The sequence below is a fragment of the Vigna unguiculata genome, chromosome 1, assembly GCF_004118075.2.
Source record: "Vigna unguiculata cultivar IT97K-499-35 chromosome 1, ASM411807v1, whole genome shotgun sequence".
Lineage (NCBI taxonomy): Eukaryota > Viridiplantae > Streptophyta > Magnoliopsida > Fabales > Fabaceae > Vigna > Vigna unguiculata.
Genome location: NC_040279.1, coordinates 26,396,672 through 26,416,202, shown reverse-complemented (window position 1 = coordinate 26,416,202; position 19,531 = coordinate 26,396,672). Strand labels below are relative to the sequence as shown.

The following is a 19,531-nucleotide window of genomic DNA, read 5'->3' as shown; positions in this document are numbered from 1 at the left end:
ATTCAAATTACATATACATTAGTTCAGATTTATTTTTCCAACTAAGCTTATACAAATTAATAAATTAGTTTAAATATTCATCCAATATAGCAAAGAAAATTATTTACTCTTAATTTTATTTATTTATTTATTTATATTATTCTATATTATATAAAGGAAATTATTCTTATTCTTATATATATATATATATATATATATATATATATATATATATATATATATATATATATATATATATATATATATGAACGAAGAAAGAAAAATTATAGTATCTCAGCATATTGATGTTAAAGTTTTCTTGAGAAAGAATTAAAATACGTTATCACTTATTCAATATGAGCTATTAATTGATATGAACTATTAATGTAAAATGAAATAGAAAGTTAAAATGAAGTGTAAATGAATTAAATTGTTCTTGGAATAACTAATTTATAGGTTGTATTTTATAATACCAATGTTTCAAAATTTCTTTACCATCTATTTTCAATTTTAAACCTCTTTTACGAAATACTATAAATAAACCTCTTTTAATTCTACACTAATGTTTCTTATTTAAAAAAACGTATAAGTTTCTTAATTAAAAAAACTTATAAGTTTCTTAATTATGAAAATAAAATAAAATTTATATAAAATATGTGTGATTATTTTAGAACACCAACTAACGATTTGATTTTTTGGTATGAAAAATGTATTTAGGAAAAGGAAAGGAAAAATATAGTTACCTATCTTAAAAGTTAATATCGTAATTCATATTCCATTTTAGTTACAATAAAATATTATTTGAATTTATTAAAGAAAAAATATTTATTGAAAAAATGAATGTTTTTCAAAGAACTTTTAAACTTCATACCTAACACACAAAAACACACAAAAGTATATAAAATAATTTTATACAAGAAGTAATTTCTTACAATCAACTTGACAAAAACATATAAATATTTATTTTAGGTTTATTTTTAAATCATAGATTTGATATTTTTTTAAATATACTTTTTTATTCAAAAAAATAATAACTAAATATTATTTATTTCATATCCAAAGTAGTATTAACTTTTAAAATAAATTATCTTACGATAAAATATTCATTTTATGTATATTTTATAAAATAAAATTAGTAAATTAAATATAAAAGTATTAATTAAAGTTACCAACACTTAATTGAAATATATATATATATATATATATATATATATATATATATAGATATATATATATATATATATATATATATATATATATATGTTTGTTATGAAGTGGACTTTTAAACCTAACTTAACTTCATAAAACTAGCTTGTAAGGTGATGCTCGCACCCACCTATGTACTGTAAATTGGTTTTATCCCTAGTCGATATAAGACTTCCAACATATCTTCTCACGTCGATGCATATAGGTTCCGATAGCAGATAAAACAATAAACCCAAAAAACAACAAATTTTGTTAGGATAGACTCTATGATAGAGTGTTAAGAAGTAAACTTTAAGCCTAACTCGATCTCATAAAATTGACTTGTAAGGTAAGGTTTGCACTCATTGATATACTGGAAATCAACATTTTCTCTAGTCGATTTGGGACTTCCAACTGTTATATAATTCAAATGGTATTTTTCAACATTATAAGTTAATGGAGAATTCTATTTTAAATTTTTAAAATGTAAAGAAGGAGGTTTATAGACATCAACAAATGTAACACCCAGGATTAATAGAAATTCTAAACTAATTTAAAGCATCCATTAATTTGGTATTAAGCATAATATCACATCATAAGTAATGCTCCATGTATTATAACATTCCTTAAAATATACCTAACATAGTTCTTCAAAATATAAAAATTATCAAAAGAAAGATGAATGTTATACAACATGAAATAAGTTATACATAAGTAGTTGTCCATATATACACTACTCTAGGGCTAGATCACTACTAGGTTCCTCACTTGTATTATTATATGCTCTTGTGTAACACATAATCATACTAGAAAAAAATATAATCATATACCAGGGTAAGGTAGTATATTTAAAAAGGAAAGACTTATAATTTAATCAAATGATTAAAAACAACCAGTCACATACAACAACTTCATTCAATCATATACCATTATCTAGACAAACTATAACAACTACTTTCGGAAGATTTCATGTATTGAATTAGACATTAGATATTTTGCACCTATCATAAGGATCCTAATAGATTTTGGTTTATAATACCATGATAATAAAATATGAATTGATATAGACAAGTTTATTCTACTATTATTAGTATAATTTTAAGATAATTATTATAATAATTGATCATGCATAATAACTTGCAATTAAAGGAAAAATAATTTTTGTATGCATAGTTTACTACTTGTAGTAAAAAATAAATTGTATATTTAATTTATAAAAATCAAATTTGATACTTTATTTAATAAATTTAGGTATAGTTTTATTTAAATTAATTTATATGTTATGCTTTCTCATTAATATTTTTCAAGATTAAATTGTTAATTTTGGATATGAGTAGCAAACCACAAACCATCTCAATTTGGTTTGATCTCTTATCATAAATAAAGAATGATGCGCTGGGTTACTATGACAAAGTGGGTTGAAAATCTTAGTCTAACCTATTAAAAAGGATGGATTAATGGGTTGGTAGATTGACAGATTGGTGGATTTGTCCACTAGTATTTTGTATTTGTTTTTAAATTTTGTTATAATATATATATATATATATATATATATATATATATCACATTTAATCAAATAAATATTTTTTAAGTGTTTAATTGATTAATGAATATCTCTATTATGATAAGTTAAAATAATTATTACCTTTAATGTTATATTACTTCGTTATGATTAATAATTTGAACTTAATTTGTAAGTATTAATGAGTTGTAGTTCTATTGATATTTGCATCTTTTCAATAATATAATATAAACAAGTTAATTACTTAAATTATTTGTTATTTTAATTTTTAATTGTAAAAGAAGGGTAGGTGGATCTGCCCATCCTATACTACCTTTGGCCCATCATTATGGTGAGCTAGACCAAAAAACATACTGTCAAATTGAAAATTATATATCCATACAACGAACATTGTGTTCCTCAAAACATTATAATATTTCATACATTCCATAACTAAAGGAAACAAAATTACTCTAACTCTATCACATGCCACTTGCAATATCGTATGCTCTCATATCAAGTATGATCGTAAAGTTTATATCACACATACAAGGGTGAGTTAATTATGTAAACAAATGTGTAACATGCTATATCATATGATATAAAATATACATTTATTAGTCACCCATCACATTCTCACTCTATACCCCAAAAAATTACACATAAATCATTTATATCCAAGAATACAGGAATATTGAATTGTTTCTTAATGATTCATAGTAATTTGTCACACTTGACACTTTCTAGAGCACTTGTATTAAGAATGTCTTTCTAAAAAAATAACATTACTTAAAAACATATTGGAAATCTCAAAAAAGAACATCTACTTTAAAAAGAGAGGGTTTAAATAGAACTTTAAAATTGCCTTGAAATTTGTTTCCAATATGACCTATTAGATGCTTATAAGGATTCCTCTAATTGTTTTATAAATGAGTGTAAAAACTTTCTAAAATGTTTAAAGACAACCAAGAGAATATAAGTATGTGTAATAGAAACCAATAATGAACAATTTGTTTTTATACTATTTGACCCCAACCTAGGCTATATGTAGTTCTCCGATACCAAATGCAAAGTTGATTTGTTCACCAAGTATAATTTTCTTCACATTGAGAAGCATTTGAAGTGCAAAAGATTGGTGTGAAGGAGAATCCAATTTATGTCACCAAGCCTATTATTATGAGAAAGTTCATGTAGTGTTTGGAGTTGTTCAATTTTGATATTGCTTATAGCAATTGTCTCATAATATTAATCTAGAAGAAGACTCAAAGTCAAGGAAGAGAATAGGTGACTTTTCCTTGTCTTTCTTCATCTAGTTGGTTGTCTAATGAAGGTGTCTAGTTGATGGTCATACTATTTTATTTTATTAACATAATAGTTTAATCAATTAAAAGAATTTCACATTGTAGTGACTTTAATATAATAAAATAAATTTTACTAAACTAAAGTTGTTTTACAAGGTATCATATAAGAGTTATCTTAATATATCTTTGTATAATGAATTTTGAAGAAGACATTATCAACCATTTCAAAACTAAACATTTAGCATACACATCATATATAACAAAACAAACATAAACTACCTCTGAAGGATTTTTGTGTATTAAGCGAAACGTTAGAATTGTTCCTTACCATAAGGATCCCAATAGATTTTGGCTCATCAAACCATGGATTTACCTAGCCTTCCTCTATGCAAGGTTAGTTAACCTATGAAAGCCAGAAAAGGTCCCTTCATAACCAATTCTTGTCGTAGGAACCTCCATCGACTTTCACTATAACTAGATATCTTACTTTATGTGAGTTGGGATACCTAACAGAGTTTGGATAATCTCCTCCAAGTCCTTACTCAATACACCTAACACAAGAGTGGAATGTTTTCTCCCTTGAAATCCATTACACATTCATCACATTCCAATTTCATATCATCATCTCATTCAACATTTAAACATCACTAACATTCGCATATAATCTTAAATAATCACATCATGTCATACATAGGTATTTCACCTAAATCCAAACTCATCTTATAACATAATTCACCTATTCTTTATTTCAAATTACATGTTAATAATTCATCATTCATTTTCTATTACATTGGCATAACATTCAATTACAATATTTTTATCAAGTACATCAAAATGTGAAAATCATTTCTCTATCTATATACCTCTTATTGACAATCCCAACTGTAAAAATGAATAATCATAAGTCAAGAACCATCTATCAAAATTTCAATCTGATCGAGTGGTTAACAAAGCAGGAATCAAAATTTTACCGAGACATTCCAAGACCCAAAACAGGATGGCACCCAACGTCCTTAACCTAGTGCCCAACGCCATATCTCCTGGTGCTCCTGGATTTTAAAACGCGAGTTGCGCCTGGCGGTCCCTTGGTAGCGCCTAGCACCAACAAGTCAGTGAACTCACTAGTTTTGTTGCACCCAATGATATTAATTTTTTGCTCAATGCCAACAAAGTCAATGGCCACTGTCTGAGTGGCGCCCAGTGGGACTGCATGGACGTCGACGCTGCACCAGAAAGTTGTGATTTTCCTATAAGTTTTAATTGATAAATTTGACTCTTCTTGAGCTATTCTCCACTAAATACAACTTATAAGATTATAGTTTAAACTTTCTTTAGCTTAAGAAGCCCCAATTCCATATTCAATTTCACCAATTCACATAACAACAATTTCATTAATTCCCCAATTAAATTCACAATCTAAATTAAACAGTGCATACCATACATCAAAATTCCAATTCATAAGTAGCCAAAATTCCACATCAAATAAAATCACTTTTAAATAGTTAACTTTTCTTACTTAGTTAAAGGCACAAAACAGTTCATCTGGCTCTAAGCATCCCTAACCACAAAGATAGACAGTATCTACACAAAGAAGATCTAGATCAAAGGTCTGATCATACTCTTAGGATCCTACTTGAACAAAGATTAGTCAAGAGCTCCTAAACCATACATGCAACCCAAAACCAAACTATTCTAAAATGAGTAAAAGAAGAACTTAATTTGTTCAACAAAGCAATTGGATAGAAGTGTAGGTCTCTTTGCCAAGAGACTTAATACACTTCATTCTTCAAAAGGGCGAGTACAAAGTTAAAAATTGTATAGAAAAGAAAAGACAAAGAAAAGAATGTATTCTTCTTTTAAAGAGATGGTAACTCTTATAAAATGAACTCTATTTTTATTTATTTCTTTATATTTATATATATATATATATATATATATATATATATATATATATTAAAACTTTTTAATAATAAAATAATCAAATATATTTTAATCTCAATTAAAGAATTTCTAAAATTTTATATGTATTTTCACTCATTTTAAAAAGAAATAAAAACTGATTTCTTATTTTTAGAATTGTTGAAATAAGTTATGAAGAAAAAATATTTGACACCAAATACTCAAAATCATTTTGAAAAAAAAAATCAATCTTCAATTCAATTCAATGCGTAATCTCGTCACTATTATATTTTTTTTTTTGTCAAAATAATTTTTATGGACAATACTACTTTTATGAAATGTAATATCTATATTATCTTCAATTCATTTTTTTTATTCGAGTTCAATGTGAACAAACATGTAGTAATTCTCTATCCTTTTTAATAGTAATAAATAAATAACTTAATTGAATACCTATGTGTATAACATATATTCAAATTAACAATCGATTAACAGAAAAAAATTATCATTAAAAGATTAAAACTAAAACTTTTTTTTGAAAAACTAAGAACTTAAGTGGGGGCCAAGAAGAGGCCATACACTTCCATGATGAAGAAGGTGAATAAAAACTTGATCTCTCTTAAAAATGATGGGAAGAAAAGAGCCATAGAATGGGTAGAGGTCCCCAAGAAGCCACGGTCTATGCAGCAGCCCCAGCTACTACGCAGTAGTGTAAGGCTTGCATGTCCAATTACCTACTTCCAAGTCAAATAAGATGGTTGTTGGAATACATTAAAAAATATGGTGGGTGGGTAGGTAGCTACAATCTTTAGTCTTCATAAATTCCAGTTCCTACAAATAAGTCACTTTCTGTGAGGCACTGGGAAAACAAACATGGAAAGAGAAAATGGAAACAAGCTCAAAATACTTTGTCTCCATGGATTCAGAACCAGTGGCAGTTTTCTTAAAAAGCAGATCAGCAAATGGGATCCTTCTCTATTCACTCAATTTCACATGGTAATGAATAGGTTTTACTTTTACTTTGCTAATGTTCAAGTGTATTCATCAAACACTTTTAACATTAAGCCCTTGTTGGATATTTCAAACTCTTCCTTTGTTGATGATGGTGGTGATCAGCTCTTATACCCAATAATTGCTAACTATAATGTGAATGCCACAGGAATTCCCAGATGGTAAATTCCCTGCTGGAGGGAAGTCTGACATAGAAGGAATATTTCCTCCACCTTACTATGAGTGGTTTCAATTTGAAAAGGTAGAAATACTTGATCTTTAAGATTTCGTGGATCATGTGGTGATGAATTTGTCAAACTTCACTTGCCTTGGTTTTACTGGAAATTACTGAACATATACATACACAAATCTTGCCCAGGACTTCACGGTGTACTTTAACTTGGACGAATGTATCTCCTACTTATGCGAATACATTACAGCCAATGGTCCCTTCCATGGCTTCCTTGGCTTCTCACAGGTAAACGTTCATGATTGCTCCAAGATTCAATCCCTTCTGGATTTTGCAGATGTATATTACTGTCAGAAAAATTCCTGATTTATGATACACACACTCTATCTCTATAATTCAGCATCAGCGATCCTATGCAAGAAATACAAAATGTTCAGCTAGCCTATTATCCTAATTATGGAATAAAATATGTACGAGAAATTATCACATCCCTGATAATTATGGAATGTTATGAATTCTCTGCTGGAGAATATTATCCTGAGCAAATTCATTCTTATATATTGACTCTGGCATTACTTGAGCATACTTTAGGAGATTCTGAGTTACTATCATGTATAAACTACTACTAAACTCAGCTTTCTCCCTTCTTTATGTAAATCAGGGCGCAACCCTTTGTGCACTTTTGCTTGGTTACCAGGCACAGGCAAGTAAAACACTACTACAATTTGATCTGTGATTTAATTTGAACCACAAAAATCTGACCAGTGAGCACGAAATTAACAGGGAAAAGTGTTAAAGGAGCATCCACCCATAAATTTTTTTATATCAATATCAGGAAGCAAATTCAGAGATCCCAGCATATGCGATGTTGCCTATAAAGATCCCATCAAAGCTAAATCTGTTCATTTCATTGGGGACAAAGATTGGCTAAAAGTGCCTGGTGAGGATCTCGCATCTGCATTTGACAAACCCCTAATACTGAGGCACCCCCAGGGTCACACTGTCCCACGATTGGGTAGGTCATCGATCTTCTCTCCGCGTTTATTGGTTATGCTTTTTACTCTAGAAACTGAACTTTCCATGTCTTATCGCAAACAGATGAAGTGACTACCAATCAATTAAGAAACTGGATTAACGAAGAAGTCCTATGCCAGCAAAAAGTTGGTGTCTCAGTTATTGATAATGGAAAAGATCATGAAAAAGAAGTCAGTAGTACCAATCCAAACAAAGGTGAAAATGGTGTATGAATAAACAAGGGTTCTGGAGATCAGGATTTCCAAGGGAAAGCACATGAATTTGTTATAAATAATGTATTATTAGGTGATTCATATGGACCTGTTTGCTGTTGTCTTGCATTTAATAATGTTATTATGTATGATTGGTGATTCGTATGTACCTGTTTTGTGTTCTTGATAATTAATATTGTACTATGTATGACAATTGATTCAGGTTGTCTTAATATTTAACATTTTACTACGTACGACTGGTTGATCTTTAATGACTAAAAAGAGAGGGGGAGACCTTAATGTACTGCTCAGATATATTCATCAAAAAAATAAAATTAGACTAATTCCCCTTGAATCAATCATGAATGTTTCAAACAATTATATTTTATAAAATAGAACATGAATCACAAGTTGGGTCTCGATTTGATTCCACTATTGGTGCAATACATCCCTAACTCTCCACAATAGCTACATAAATTCACATGACAAAACTGCAAGCTGGGACAACAAAACAGAACTCTCCCGACATACACCACCGTTTAACCAACTCTGTTGCTGATAGTTTGATAAAGAGATTTAAGTTGTGTGTTCCATTTGTCTACGGCGGTATACTTCTTCATTCCTTTCGACCTGAACATTCATTTTTAATGTTAATAAAAATGTTTTATACTGACAAAATTAAGAATAAACTAAATACATTATTAGAAAGAAATCAAACATAAAAACTAACCTATCAGAGCGTTCTAAGAGCCGGTTGACTTGATCAATGTGTCCTTGAATTCTGTTATCCAAGATAAGCGATACCAGTAGCTGCTCGACATCATTCTCAGGCACATTAAGTTCCTGCAAATTAACAGGTTTTGTTGCATAAAATCTATTAGACTAACGGTAACTTAAGTCCCTCGTAAATCAACTCGACAAATAAGTGGAGCGAGATAGTAGAGGAAGAATCCACAGAATAATCAGAGACTGGATGGAATAGTTTGTCAGCATTTACTGACTACTTTTTATAGAAAAAGTGTATTTGACTCTTCAGTTTCCTGTGTAGTGTGAGTACATACCTTAGATATAAACGGGATCCTGATCCTCGTATATGGTTTGATGAGCTTCAGCAAGACTTGAGTTCTGATATTCTTTAGCAGATCCTCAATGTAATTTCTGATAAATGGGTCATCCATGATGGTTCGTCTGTTACTCTGGAAAGAAAATTAACCAATATCAAATTCCAACAAATTTTTCATAAATACTAAGAAACATTGAAGATCAAATTAGTGTAGCCAATTCTCATGCAAGACTCAATAAAAATACCTTTAAGATTTTCTCAAATTCCAATATTTCATTCCGCTGATAAGCTGCTATCAAATTTGTCATTGCCAAAATTTCAGGGTCATTCTTGTATCTGCAATATGAGAGTGAAAACAGAAAGAAAGCCGGGAATTGGATCAGAGAATGGGAAAAATGAGCAAGTACAGGGATAAAAAAAGAGAGTAAATTATACTCATTTCCCAAGAGAGTTGCTTAAATTACACCCCTCCCCCCTCTTATTTTAAATTAGGCATACATACAGTCCCATCCCCTAGGAGAGGAATATAAGTTACACTTCAATTCTTTTCCATACAGACAAATCACTAACAGAGGTGAATAGTGATGAAAGTGTCGCCCAATGATATCATAGCTTTCTCTTCAACTTTCAGTGTCACAAAAACGAATTTTAAATACCTTTATGTGATCAGCTTCAAAATTTCATCCAAAAATATTTATATCATCTTCGAAGGTCACATAATTGAGAAAAGTTATTCAAAATCAGCTACTAATCAATGTTGAGTATCACCAGATAAGAAACAGAAATCGCGAAAATACTCATTTACACTAAAATGATTTAAATGTAACACATAGATAGACCTTTAATAGGAGGGATGTGTATGTTCTAAATATGAGAGAAGGAAATGTAATTTAAGCACCTCTCATGGAAAGACATAGCTACTCATATAAATAAACTGATTAATTAAAAACAAAGGACTTACGGTTTAGCCTCCTGCCCATCAAAAGGGTTTACTTCAGACTCCATCAACATGTTGGCAAGAACAAGGTATCTGCCATGTAATAGCAATTAGGACCAAGTTAAATACAAAAAGAAATGTTGTTTGAATGGCTTATTTTGAAGTAGTCAGCCATAAATGCTTCGGACAATGTCACAAAAATTACTGCCAAAAGTGATGGTTCAGAGTTAAATGGATTTTTTTTCTAATTGACATTTATACAGAAACATCTTTTTCAATTTGTTTAAAACTTAACTAAATTAAAAATTTAAATATGCTTACTTCAAGCATTGGATACGCCTCTGATTCCCAGCTTCATCATAATTCTTAAAAGCTTCAAAAAAATCCGTAGCTGCTTCAGCCCACTGTCGCTCTGCCATATGCATTTTCCCCCCACATTCATGGATTATTCCCATTATCCGCGGATGGGGAATTGCTGACTTAATAGTGAGTGCTTTCTGGTACAGTTGCTGCATTTAATACAAAGGAGAGTGGTAAAAAGTGGTAAAGAACTTCCTTTAGCATAAGAATTGTTTAGAAGGATGCTCCAAATCACACCAACTAGTTTTAGAGTGCATGATTTTCTGGGTCTTTGAAAAAAAAAAGAAAAGATAACTACTTTCTTATAATTTATTTTGCTTGATGAACTTCTATAATAGAAAGCTGATTCACTAAATGTTCCTCCATCAACCTTTGGTTCAACTATTTCTCCATAAAGACCACTTTCACTAACATAACATCAACTCCCAATAACAAATGTCTCGGTACAGCATAGCTTGTGCATGCTTGGTTTCAGTTGGAAAATCTCCCAACTATGCTTGGCCAAAAACTCCATCTCTTGTAACTATTTGCCCAAACCGAGATTAAATTGGAAAAAAAATTGATTCTTACAGAATAACAGAAACAAAAAGATGCTATTTGAGAAATTGAGCTCACCCCATAAGAAGCAAGAAAGGTCTTGTAATAATTAAATGTTAAATTGCAGGAAAGAGTGATAATAGATTGAAAAGGCACATTATTACTATTATGCATGTAACAGAATAATAACTTATTATCTACAACAAATGCTGACCTTGAGCTTTTTGTTGTTCTTGGTCTCTGTGTACATTTGAATTTCTATTGCATAAACCTCCAAAAGTTGGGTTCCTTTCTTATGGTCATCCGAGCCATCTTCCCTTTGACAAGATTTGTGAAGTTCTTTCAAGATCTGACAGTTTCAACAAAATCAATAAATTACTCAACTACTGGATACCAATACGTAAACAAACATTAGAATTGAGTTGGACAAAGGCTACATCATTGTACAAAATAATAATACATTACCTTACTCATCCGTCCATATTCCCCAATATCAAAGAAGATCTTACAAAGCTTAAGATTTGTTTTAAACCATAATCTCTGCGAATAACATAAAAATAAAATAAAATAAAAAAACATAAGGCTGCATTAATGAAAAATACCACTGGCCAAAGATAAAGTCTAAATGTATTGACCTCATTCTTTGCTTCTTCAAGGGCTTTCAAAGTTGTCTGGTAGAACTCCTGCAGAAGGCCAAAGTTCTGGCTAGCTGAACCTGAGACATAGTCCATAATGCTGTTTATGCATTTTTCACTGTAGTTACGAGTCACTGCTGACTTAATGTAAGTCAACATCTCCCTGTAGGCTTCCATCATCTCTTTATACCTTCCAAGTCTATAATAGAGCTTCACAGTTTGCTTTAGAGCTTTAAATCCCCTGGTAAAGTGTAAGATAAAATATGAAACGTGATACATGATGGTTTATTATCATTGTGGAATAATTGTAATACATGATGTTAAAGAGCACTACATAAATGAGAACAGGAATCAAGAGAAGGAATTCGTGAAACAAACACAATACTTGTATTTATTAAAGATAATCTAGCTTGACCGAATGAAAAGGAAAGAGAATCGTTACTTATTCAAATAAAAAGAACAGTCACAGATCGTGGAATTAATAATGATACAAGAAAGGATGCAGCACACACAATCGTATGACCATTTAAGCTCTTCAACTCCAAAACATATATCGTTTTTATTATATACCTTCTTTTATTATACAGCACAGGGAATAAAATTCTTACCATTCTGCCTTTTCTTGTTCCATGCGCACAACCTCTGCAAAACCAGCAAGTGCACCTTCTGGATCAGTTTCAACCAAACCTGCATACAAACCAAATAGCATCCTCAGAAGTCAGTACAAAAATTGGATCAACCACCCCTGGGCCACAAATTATGAAAAAAAAAAATCTTTACAAATATAGGAGAGACATTTAAACAATAGAAAGTATTTGAATGACTCCTTTTGTTAATAATTTCAACAAGGAAGAATCGCAGCATGGTTAAATCAATACCAAAAACAAAAATGAACTAACTTTGACTTTTGGAAGAAATACCAAGCAACAGAACACTGATTTGAAGTGAACAAAGTAGTTTAAAAGTTACAGCACGATCTAATTTCTAGAAATTTATCTAGAATCCCAAAAAGAAACCAATATTCCCAAACCATAAATGCTAGGAATTATTTTTTGTTTCTTATAAACAAAGAGAAGCAAATATAGAAATAGTTGTTAGAAATACCTTTTGAATTGTAATACTGATTCTCAATATCTACATCTTGCTCCTCTTGCTCCTCATCTGAGTACTCAAAACCATAGTCCTCCATATCAGCATCTACAGAATATCAGAAGCAAAAATGAAACCAACAATCAGGATACGTCAAAGAAGCACGACTACAAAACCTTCTCCAGTAAATAACACCCATCTAGCAGGCCTCAGGGATTATCCTTCCTTTTATAATCGGCGAGTTTCAAATAATGAAATTTGCCGTATAAATGCTTACACATATCACTTCACAAAAGTTAGGGACGGAGGGGAGTGGGACTAAAGGCATGCATGGAGATTGAATCCAAATCATAAAGATTCCACGAGTTAAATCAGCTGGCAACTTTCCAACACCAGCCACTCTTCTATCCGAGCTTGGAAGAATCCGCACAGAGTTTAGCAACAGAGAGAAACATATGGGAAAAGTCAAACCAAGTTTGATAAGGCTTTTTAGTTGTTTCTTCGAGGAAGCATGTTGAGGAATTAACCAAAAGCCAATAGTCAATTGCATTATCTCCTAATAAAACCCTCAAGAACATTAAAACAATAAAATCATCAGAAAACCCTGTTTAACACAAATCTTCAGAGTCGTTCAGGGATTCTCATAGATTGCCCTCGACATTGATTCGTGTTGCCAGCCACGACGAAATGGATGACACCAACAAAACGTTATCGATTGCGGGCTTCTCAAACTCAACCTAGGGTTACAGACTTTGTGCTCAATTGCACTACAACGAAGTAAAATCCTACGAAACCCCCGAAGTTGCGATCTAGATCTTTCCGTAGCATAAATGACGAATACAAACGAATCGCGATTCAAATTTCAAGGCTCTTCAAGTCAAAAATAAAAGCAACAAATAAACGAACCGATTTACCAAACGAAAAATAAACTATAAGAGAAAGATTAATGCGAGGGCGCGAAACGTTAAGTGTTGGGGAGAATGGATTAAAAGAAAACGCACCCGAAGCCATGGTGTATGAAATCGACTGAATTTGAGGATCCGAGTTAGGTTTTAAGGTCGGAAGCGGTGAGTCAGAGACTCCGAGTTGCAATATGAGCTGAGAGTGAGAATCCGGTGAGTGAAGCGAAGGAGAGTAACGGGTTTGAGTAGCGTTTCAGCCTCTTGCGCTATAAAAGGCTTAGTTACCATTCCTTTCAAAACCCACCATTTTACAATTTTAATAAATTCCTATATTCAGTAGTTTAACCCATTATATCAATTTATTAATTATTAACAAATGTAAATTGTATAATATTAATTCCTAGATCCCATAACACGCTCTTCTCATCAATTACTAAGATCACCCACACAAGTATCATTTAGGATGACGCTTAGGAGAAATTTAGGAGAGTAATTTAATTATTTAGAAAATTTAAATCTGTTTTAAGTAAAAAGATAAATTTATTATAAAAAAATTGAAATAGAAAATTTTAAAAAAGTATTTTAAATAATTAAAATAATAGAATTTGAAATTAACTAAAAAATAAAATTAAAATTCCACGAAGTTATGAAACTTTTTATTTATTGGAATAAAAAAAGTTCATAATCAAAAAGTCCACTCATATGGATCTTCAGTCCGATCCAAATTATTTTGACCTCTAATCCGAGCAAACATGGCTCGATTATGAGTTGAGGTTGATTTAACCTGACTTCGATCAAAGACTAAGATCGAGTCAATTAAGTTTAAGCTAATAGTCGAACTAAATGAGCTCGAGCCAAAATTTGACCAAAAGGTTGAGTCATATCGATCGGTGTCAATTTAGCTTAAACTAAAGGTCAAGTCAATTCGACATAAATCGAAGGTCAAGTCGATTTAGCATAAACTAAAGTTCGAGTCGAGTTAGTCTTAATCAAAGGTCGAGTCAAATAAGTCAGGATTCAAGGTCGAGCCTAGTCAGACCAGGTCGAAGGTTGGGTCAAGACGACCCGGCTGAAGGTTGAGCCTAATTAGTCCTGGTCGAATATCAAGTCGAGTCAGCCCGGACAGAAATCAAGATGAGTCGTCACAGATTGAAGGTCGAGTTAACTCAACTCGAAAAATGAAGTTGAATTTGACTTAAAATAGAAATTAAATTGCTTTATTCGAAAAATAAATTTGAAATCTAAAATAGTTTAATTACTTGTCTATTTAAGGAACGAAGATAATTTAATTATAAATAATTTAAATATCGTGTATTCAAATTTATTTGAATTGTTGCCATCCAATCCGTTTATTATGTTATTAAACTGAATTATTTGTTTATTTTATTGTATTTGACTTTAAGATTAATTAAATACATATTAAGTCTCCTAATTTTTAAGAGACGAAATAATGTAATATTTTTTTACTCAACTAGGAGTGAAAACATTAATAAACAAAAATATTAATAATTTTAATTTACAATTGATGCATAATAACAAAATTTAAAATAAAAAAATGTTAAATCCAGCGGAATATTTATACTTATATATAGAGGGGAATATGTCATTTGGTATCCACATTTTTATTTTCAAGTTTATCCTTTAATGAAACTTTTTTTTAATTAAAACAATAATTTTACTATTTTTATTTTTTAAATATAATAAATATTTGTTTAAGTCTGTATTTTGATATTGAAAGTTTGATACAGACTTATAAAATTTTAATATTCATATTACAATATAAAATACTAGTGGTTATATAATTATAGAATATAATATTATGGCTGTTAAGAAATTATAAGGATCTTCAGAATATGAGAAATATGATAGATATAATAAATATATTTCAGGAGGAACTTGTTATTCTATTTTTACTCATATATTTTATTTATATATATATATATATATATATAAACAAGATGTAATAAAATATAAAATATAAATTATTTACAATATTTTAATTTTGATTTTCTAATTTAAAATAATAACAAATTTTTAAAACTAAAAGATGTTTTTTAAAAACTGAAATATTTCTAAAAAACTAATTTAGATAAAAAAAATATAAAATCACAAAATTATTAATTCAAAATTTTTCCTTTTCCAAATACAAATTTAGACCAGATACGAACTTAAATAAGTACGAACTTAGACGAATGTTTACTGTAACTCTTTTGTTATATTTAAAAGTTTCATTCATTTAATTTTTCTTTTAAATTAATCATTTTTAAAATGAAATAAATATCTTTAATGAAAAAATTTATCTACAAAATAAATAAATAAATATCTATAACAAAATTAAAAAATTATTTAATTTATTTTAAAAATTACAAAAAGTGAACACATATCCGCGTAGAATATGTATTTTCACTATAATAAACAAGAAACCTGAACTTTAGAAGAAGATAATAATTAAAGAATTTAATTGAAACTTTTATTAAAAATAACCAAATTGTTAATAAATAATAGACAACAAAATACTTAAACTCATTGTGAACCATTGTTATTTAAGAAATATAATTTAGAATGTACTTCATTAACTTTTAAAAGTTACAAATAACAGAGAAATAAATCTAAAATACTTTATGAGATGGGTTATTATAACTCAATTAGTAAAAGATAAAGAGATTTGAATTTAAGCTTTTTTTTTTAGTTTTAAGTTCCATTAAATAATATTGTTAGAGTTATTTGATAGATTGTCTATTTTGGAATTCAATGATTTTATTATACTTTTTGTCTTAAACATGTGTTTGTTATTCTATTAGAGATATTGTTTATTTTGAAGTGTGACTTTTTCATCATAATTTTTATATCTTAAAAGGTGTCTTTAGAAGGTTAAAGAAAGATGGTGTATATAAATTACCATTAATCTTGATTTTTAAGTGATGTGAAACTTTTACCACACCAAACAAGTGTACAACATAAGTATTAAATGTTAAAGTAGACAAAACTTTAAATTCAGATATTGATTTTAAGATGTCATCTTAATACACTTAATGAAAAGGAGGGTTTAAGATCACTTCAACATTTTACACCTTAACTTGGAAGTTTGTTTTAGTATATCTCAAAATCTCACATCTATTAGAAGTTTAGACCAAGAATAATTTATTTACACACTCTTATATTTATCCAGCAAGACATCATTTAGGAACAAACTTATGAATGAATAATCTAATTTCAAAATAGACAAAGTTTTAGATGTGGTGATTAACCACAATGATATTATTGTAGGAGACTTAAGATCACAACATTGATGTCATATACAAAAAGGAGGGTTTCAACTAACTTTTACTCCTTAGTCCTCAACTAAGAAATGTGTCCCATATGTCCAAAAGTCTCATACAAATAAGAAATTGAGATCAATAATAGCTTATATTCACTCTTATCCCCTTCATCATGGATGTGCCTTTTAAGAAAAAAAAAATGATGGAGTCACTACACTTTGAAATGAATAATATCTCAAATGTGATGATGACCCTAACGATATTCTCTTAACTAGGAATGACAATGTGGGCTTGAGCCAACAGGCCTGCAGGCATGCAAGAAAAAAAAAGCAGGACGAGCCAAGGTATTGAGCCCGTTGGCTACAAAAGTCTAGCCTGCATAGTCCGTAGCTTGTGCGGGCCAAAGTCGGCGTGGGGCGAGCTGGCCTGCAAGCCCGCATAACCTAAGACTCTTAAACTTCAACTTGTGAATTCATGTGTGAACAAGATTTTGAACTCTTTTTGACCGTTTGTACTATTTTTTTATTGGATTGTTTTTATAGTGCTTTTTATTGGACTATTATATTGTTTTTTATCATTAAGACATGGTTGCTTTGTATCCTTAATGTTCATGTCCAGGACTTGTTTTGTTCTAGCATGTAACTTTCTTGAGTTTGTAGAGTATTACTTTCTTTGGATGGTCTTTATGAAATATTTTATCTTCAAATTAATTTGATCAATGCATGTGTAACTTTGCACCCTTAAAATTATTTAAATGCAACAAACTAATTTTTAAAATTATGATGCTTCAAAAATGCAGGCCACGTATTTCAACCCATGTTTTTTCTACAGGGCAGGCTAGCCCAGCCCGTAATGTGCAGAATCGGTCTAAACGGGTCGGGCAAGCCCGCATTGTCATCCATAATCTTAACAAACTTGAGATTTTTATTTTTTTAACAACAAATAGTAATAAACCAACAATCTATGGTCGATGGATCAATAATTGAAAATGATTTTCACAATCAATTTGAAAATGATTTTCAATGTTAGCACAAATGTAATAGATGAAGTAAAACAACACTTAATATTTATACTAATTCTACCTTTCATTGGACAACATTCAACTCTCCTTTACAAATTGTGAGGGGTTCCACTAATCAATTAACAATTACAATTATTTAGTTTAGGACAAGTACATAAAGTCAATTTTAATTACCCTTTTATCTCTTTTTAAGATAAAAAATATAAGTATTTTTTTCATTAAGTCACTTCCCAATATTCTTTAACTATTATGTTTTGCTACACCGAAATAGTTATTTTAATACATAAGGATAACTCTTAAAAGAGGGTATACGCGTGAAATTTATACTAAGAAAAAGCTTTGAAAAGTGAAGGTTTTCAAACAAAGAACATTCTTTTATATCATGTGTAAGACAATCTATGATTAGGCCGTTCGAACTTAAGACAAAAGTGCATGTAAAACATGTTGACATTTCATGTAAAATTGCTAATTGATTTTGCATGAGAAATTTTCTATTTATAGTTCCTTGAATAAGATCAATGTGACTAGTGTGTTGGTCTTTTATTTGTGTCAGAGTTGTAAAAAAAATTGATAGCCTTTTAGTTGACATGATATTTGTTTAGACTTAATGTTTATATTTCAAAGTAACACCAGTGCAACAAAGGCTATATACTACGATTATTTTAGAGCTTACTAATCATTTATAAAATCGTAGTATGTCAGACCATAGTATAAAATAAGTCTTTTAAATTGTGGGTTGGAACTATAGTCTATTATCACTTATAGACTTTGATTATCCCAATAGTCAATTATTACTCATAAACTATGATTCTCCCAATAATTGTGGTCTATTATCACTTGTAGACAACAATTCTTCCAATATCATATTCTATTATCACTTATAGACTATGGTTCTCCCAATAACTATATTCTATCATCACTTATAGACTATGGTTCTATCAATAAGAATAATCCTTTTGGTAGTTTTTTTAATATTGGCTTCATTTTAGTTTTTCTAGTCCTAATTAAGCAGCCTGAACAAAAACACAACTAGAATTAGAACCAAAATTAGTAGATCTTAGAATGAGTAGATCTTAGAACCAGTAGATCACAAAACTAGAAACAATTACATTAATCATTGACTATGTAGAAGGATAATTAAAATTGTTAAGATTGTGTATATAAATAACAAAAATAAATTTACAAATTCATCTAACCTAATATGTTGTACAATCCTACAAAATAAGTTGCCCAGTATTCTTAATGTAGTTCATTGATTCAAAATCTAATGGTTTAGCATTTTAAGTGTTTTCAAACTTTCATAATTATAATTGGTTAGAATGTTTTATAATCAATTAATATTGTTTTACTACAATTAGTGAGGAGTGCATTCAATTGATTAACACCTACCATAATAGATTATAAAAGAGAGAAATTGCAAGCATTTTTTAAAATTTTGTTAGGGTAATCGATTACC

General features: G+C 29.7%; 2 protein-coding genes across 2 annotated transcripts; one reads left to right on the top strand and one right to left on the bottom strand.

Annotated features, from left to right (window-relative positions):
- The first annotated feature begins 6,606 nt into the window (after nucleotides 1-6,606).
- Nucleotides 6,607-8,518, top strand: LOC114183730 (dihydrofolate reductase-like). The gene is made up of 6 exons (XM_028070849.1): nucleotides 6,607-6,861; nucleotides 7,025-7,117; nucleotides 7,235-7,333; nucleotides 7,707-7,748; nucleotides 7,829-8,060; nucleotides 8,144-8,518. The coding sequence occupies exons 1-6, from the start codon at nucleotides 6,739-6,741 to the stop codon at nucleotides 8,290-8,292; spliced, it is 738 nt and encodes a 245-aa protein (XP_027926650.1). The 5' UTR covers nucleotides 6,607-6,738; the 3' UTR covers nucleotides 8,293-8,518.
- Nucleotides 8,519-8,621: 103 nt separating this feature from the next.
- On the bottom strand, nucleotides 8,622-14,090 carry LOC114183705 (COP9 signalosome complex subunit 2). The gene is made up of 12 exons (XM_028070821.1): nucleotides 13,894-14,090; nucleotides 12,908-13,000; nucleotides 12,412-12,490; nucleotides 11,804-12,044; nucleotides 11,634-11,708; nucleotides 11,383-11,517; nucleotides 10,593-10,780; nucleotides 10,296-10,364; nucleotides 9,580-9,670; nucleotides 9,333-9,467; nucleotides 9,002-9,114; nucleotides 8,622-8,901 (listed from the first exon to the last, which is right to left on the bottom strand). Exons 1-12 carry the CDS (start codon nucleotides 13,901-13,903, stop codon nucleotides 8,811-8,813), a joined length of 1,320 nt encoding a protein of 439 aa, XP_027926622.1. The 5' UTR covers nucleotides 13,904-14,090; the 3' UTR covers nucleotides 8,622-8,810.
- Between the last annotated feature and the right edge of the window lie 5,441 nt (nucleotides 14,091-19,531).

What these genes read in the sequence shown, in the direction of transcription:
- LOC114183730 (XM_028070849.1), top strand. Translation starts at nt 6,739, where the DNA reads ATGGAAAGAGAAAATGGAAACAAGCTCAAAATACTTTGTCTCCATGGA. An exon ending in TATTCACTCAATTTCACATG is followed by an intron (nt 6,862 to 7,024) that starts GTAATGAATAGG and finishes TGAATGCCACAG; the next exon opens with GAATTCCCAGATGGTAAATT. An exon ending in TGCTTGGTTACCAGGCACAG is followed by an intron (nt 7,749 to 7,828) that starts GCAAGTAAAACA and finishes CGAAATTAACAG; the next exon opens with GGAAAAGTGTTAAAGGAGCA.
- LOC114183705 (XM_028070821.1), bottom strand. An exon ending in TCAGTATTACAATTCAAAAG is followed by an intron (nt 12,491 to 12,907) that starts GTATTTCTAACA and finishes GTTTGTATGCAG; the next exon opens with GTTTGGTTGAAACTGATCCA. An exon ending in CTCTTAGAACGCTCTGATAG is followed by an intron (nt 8,902 to 9,001) that starts GTTAGTTTTTAT and finishes ATGAATGTTCAG; the next exon opens with GTCGAAAGGAATGAAGAAGT.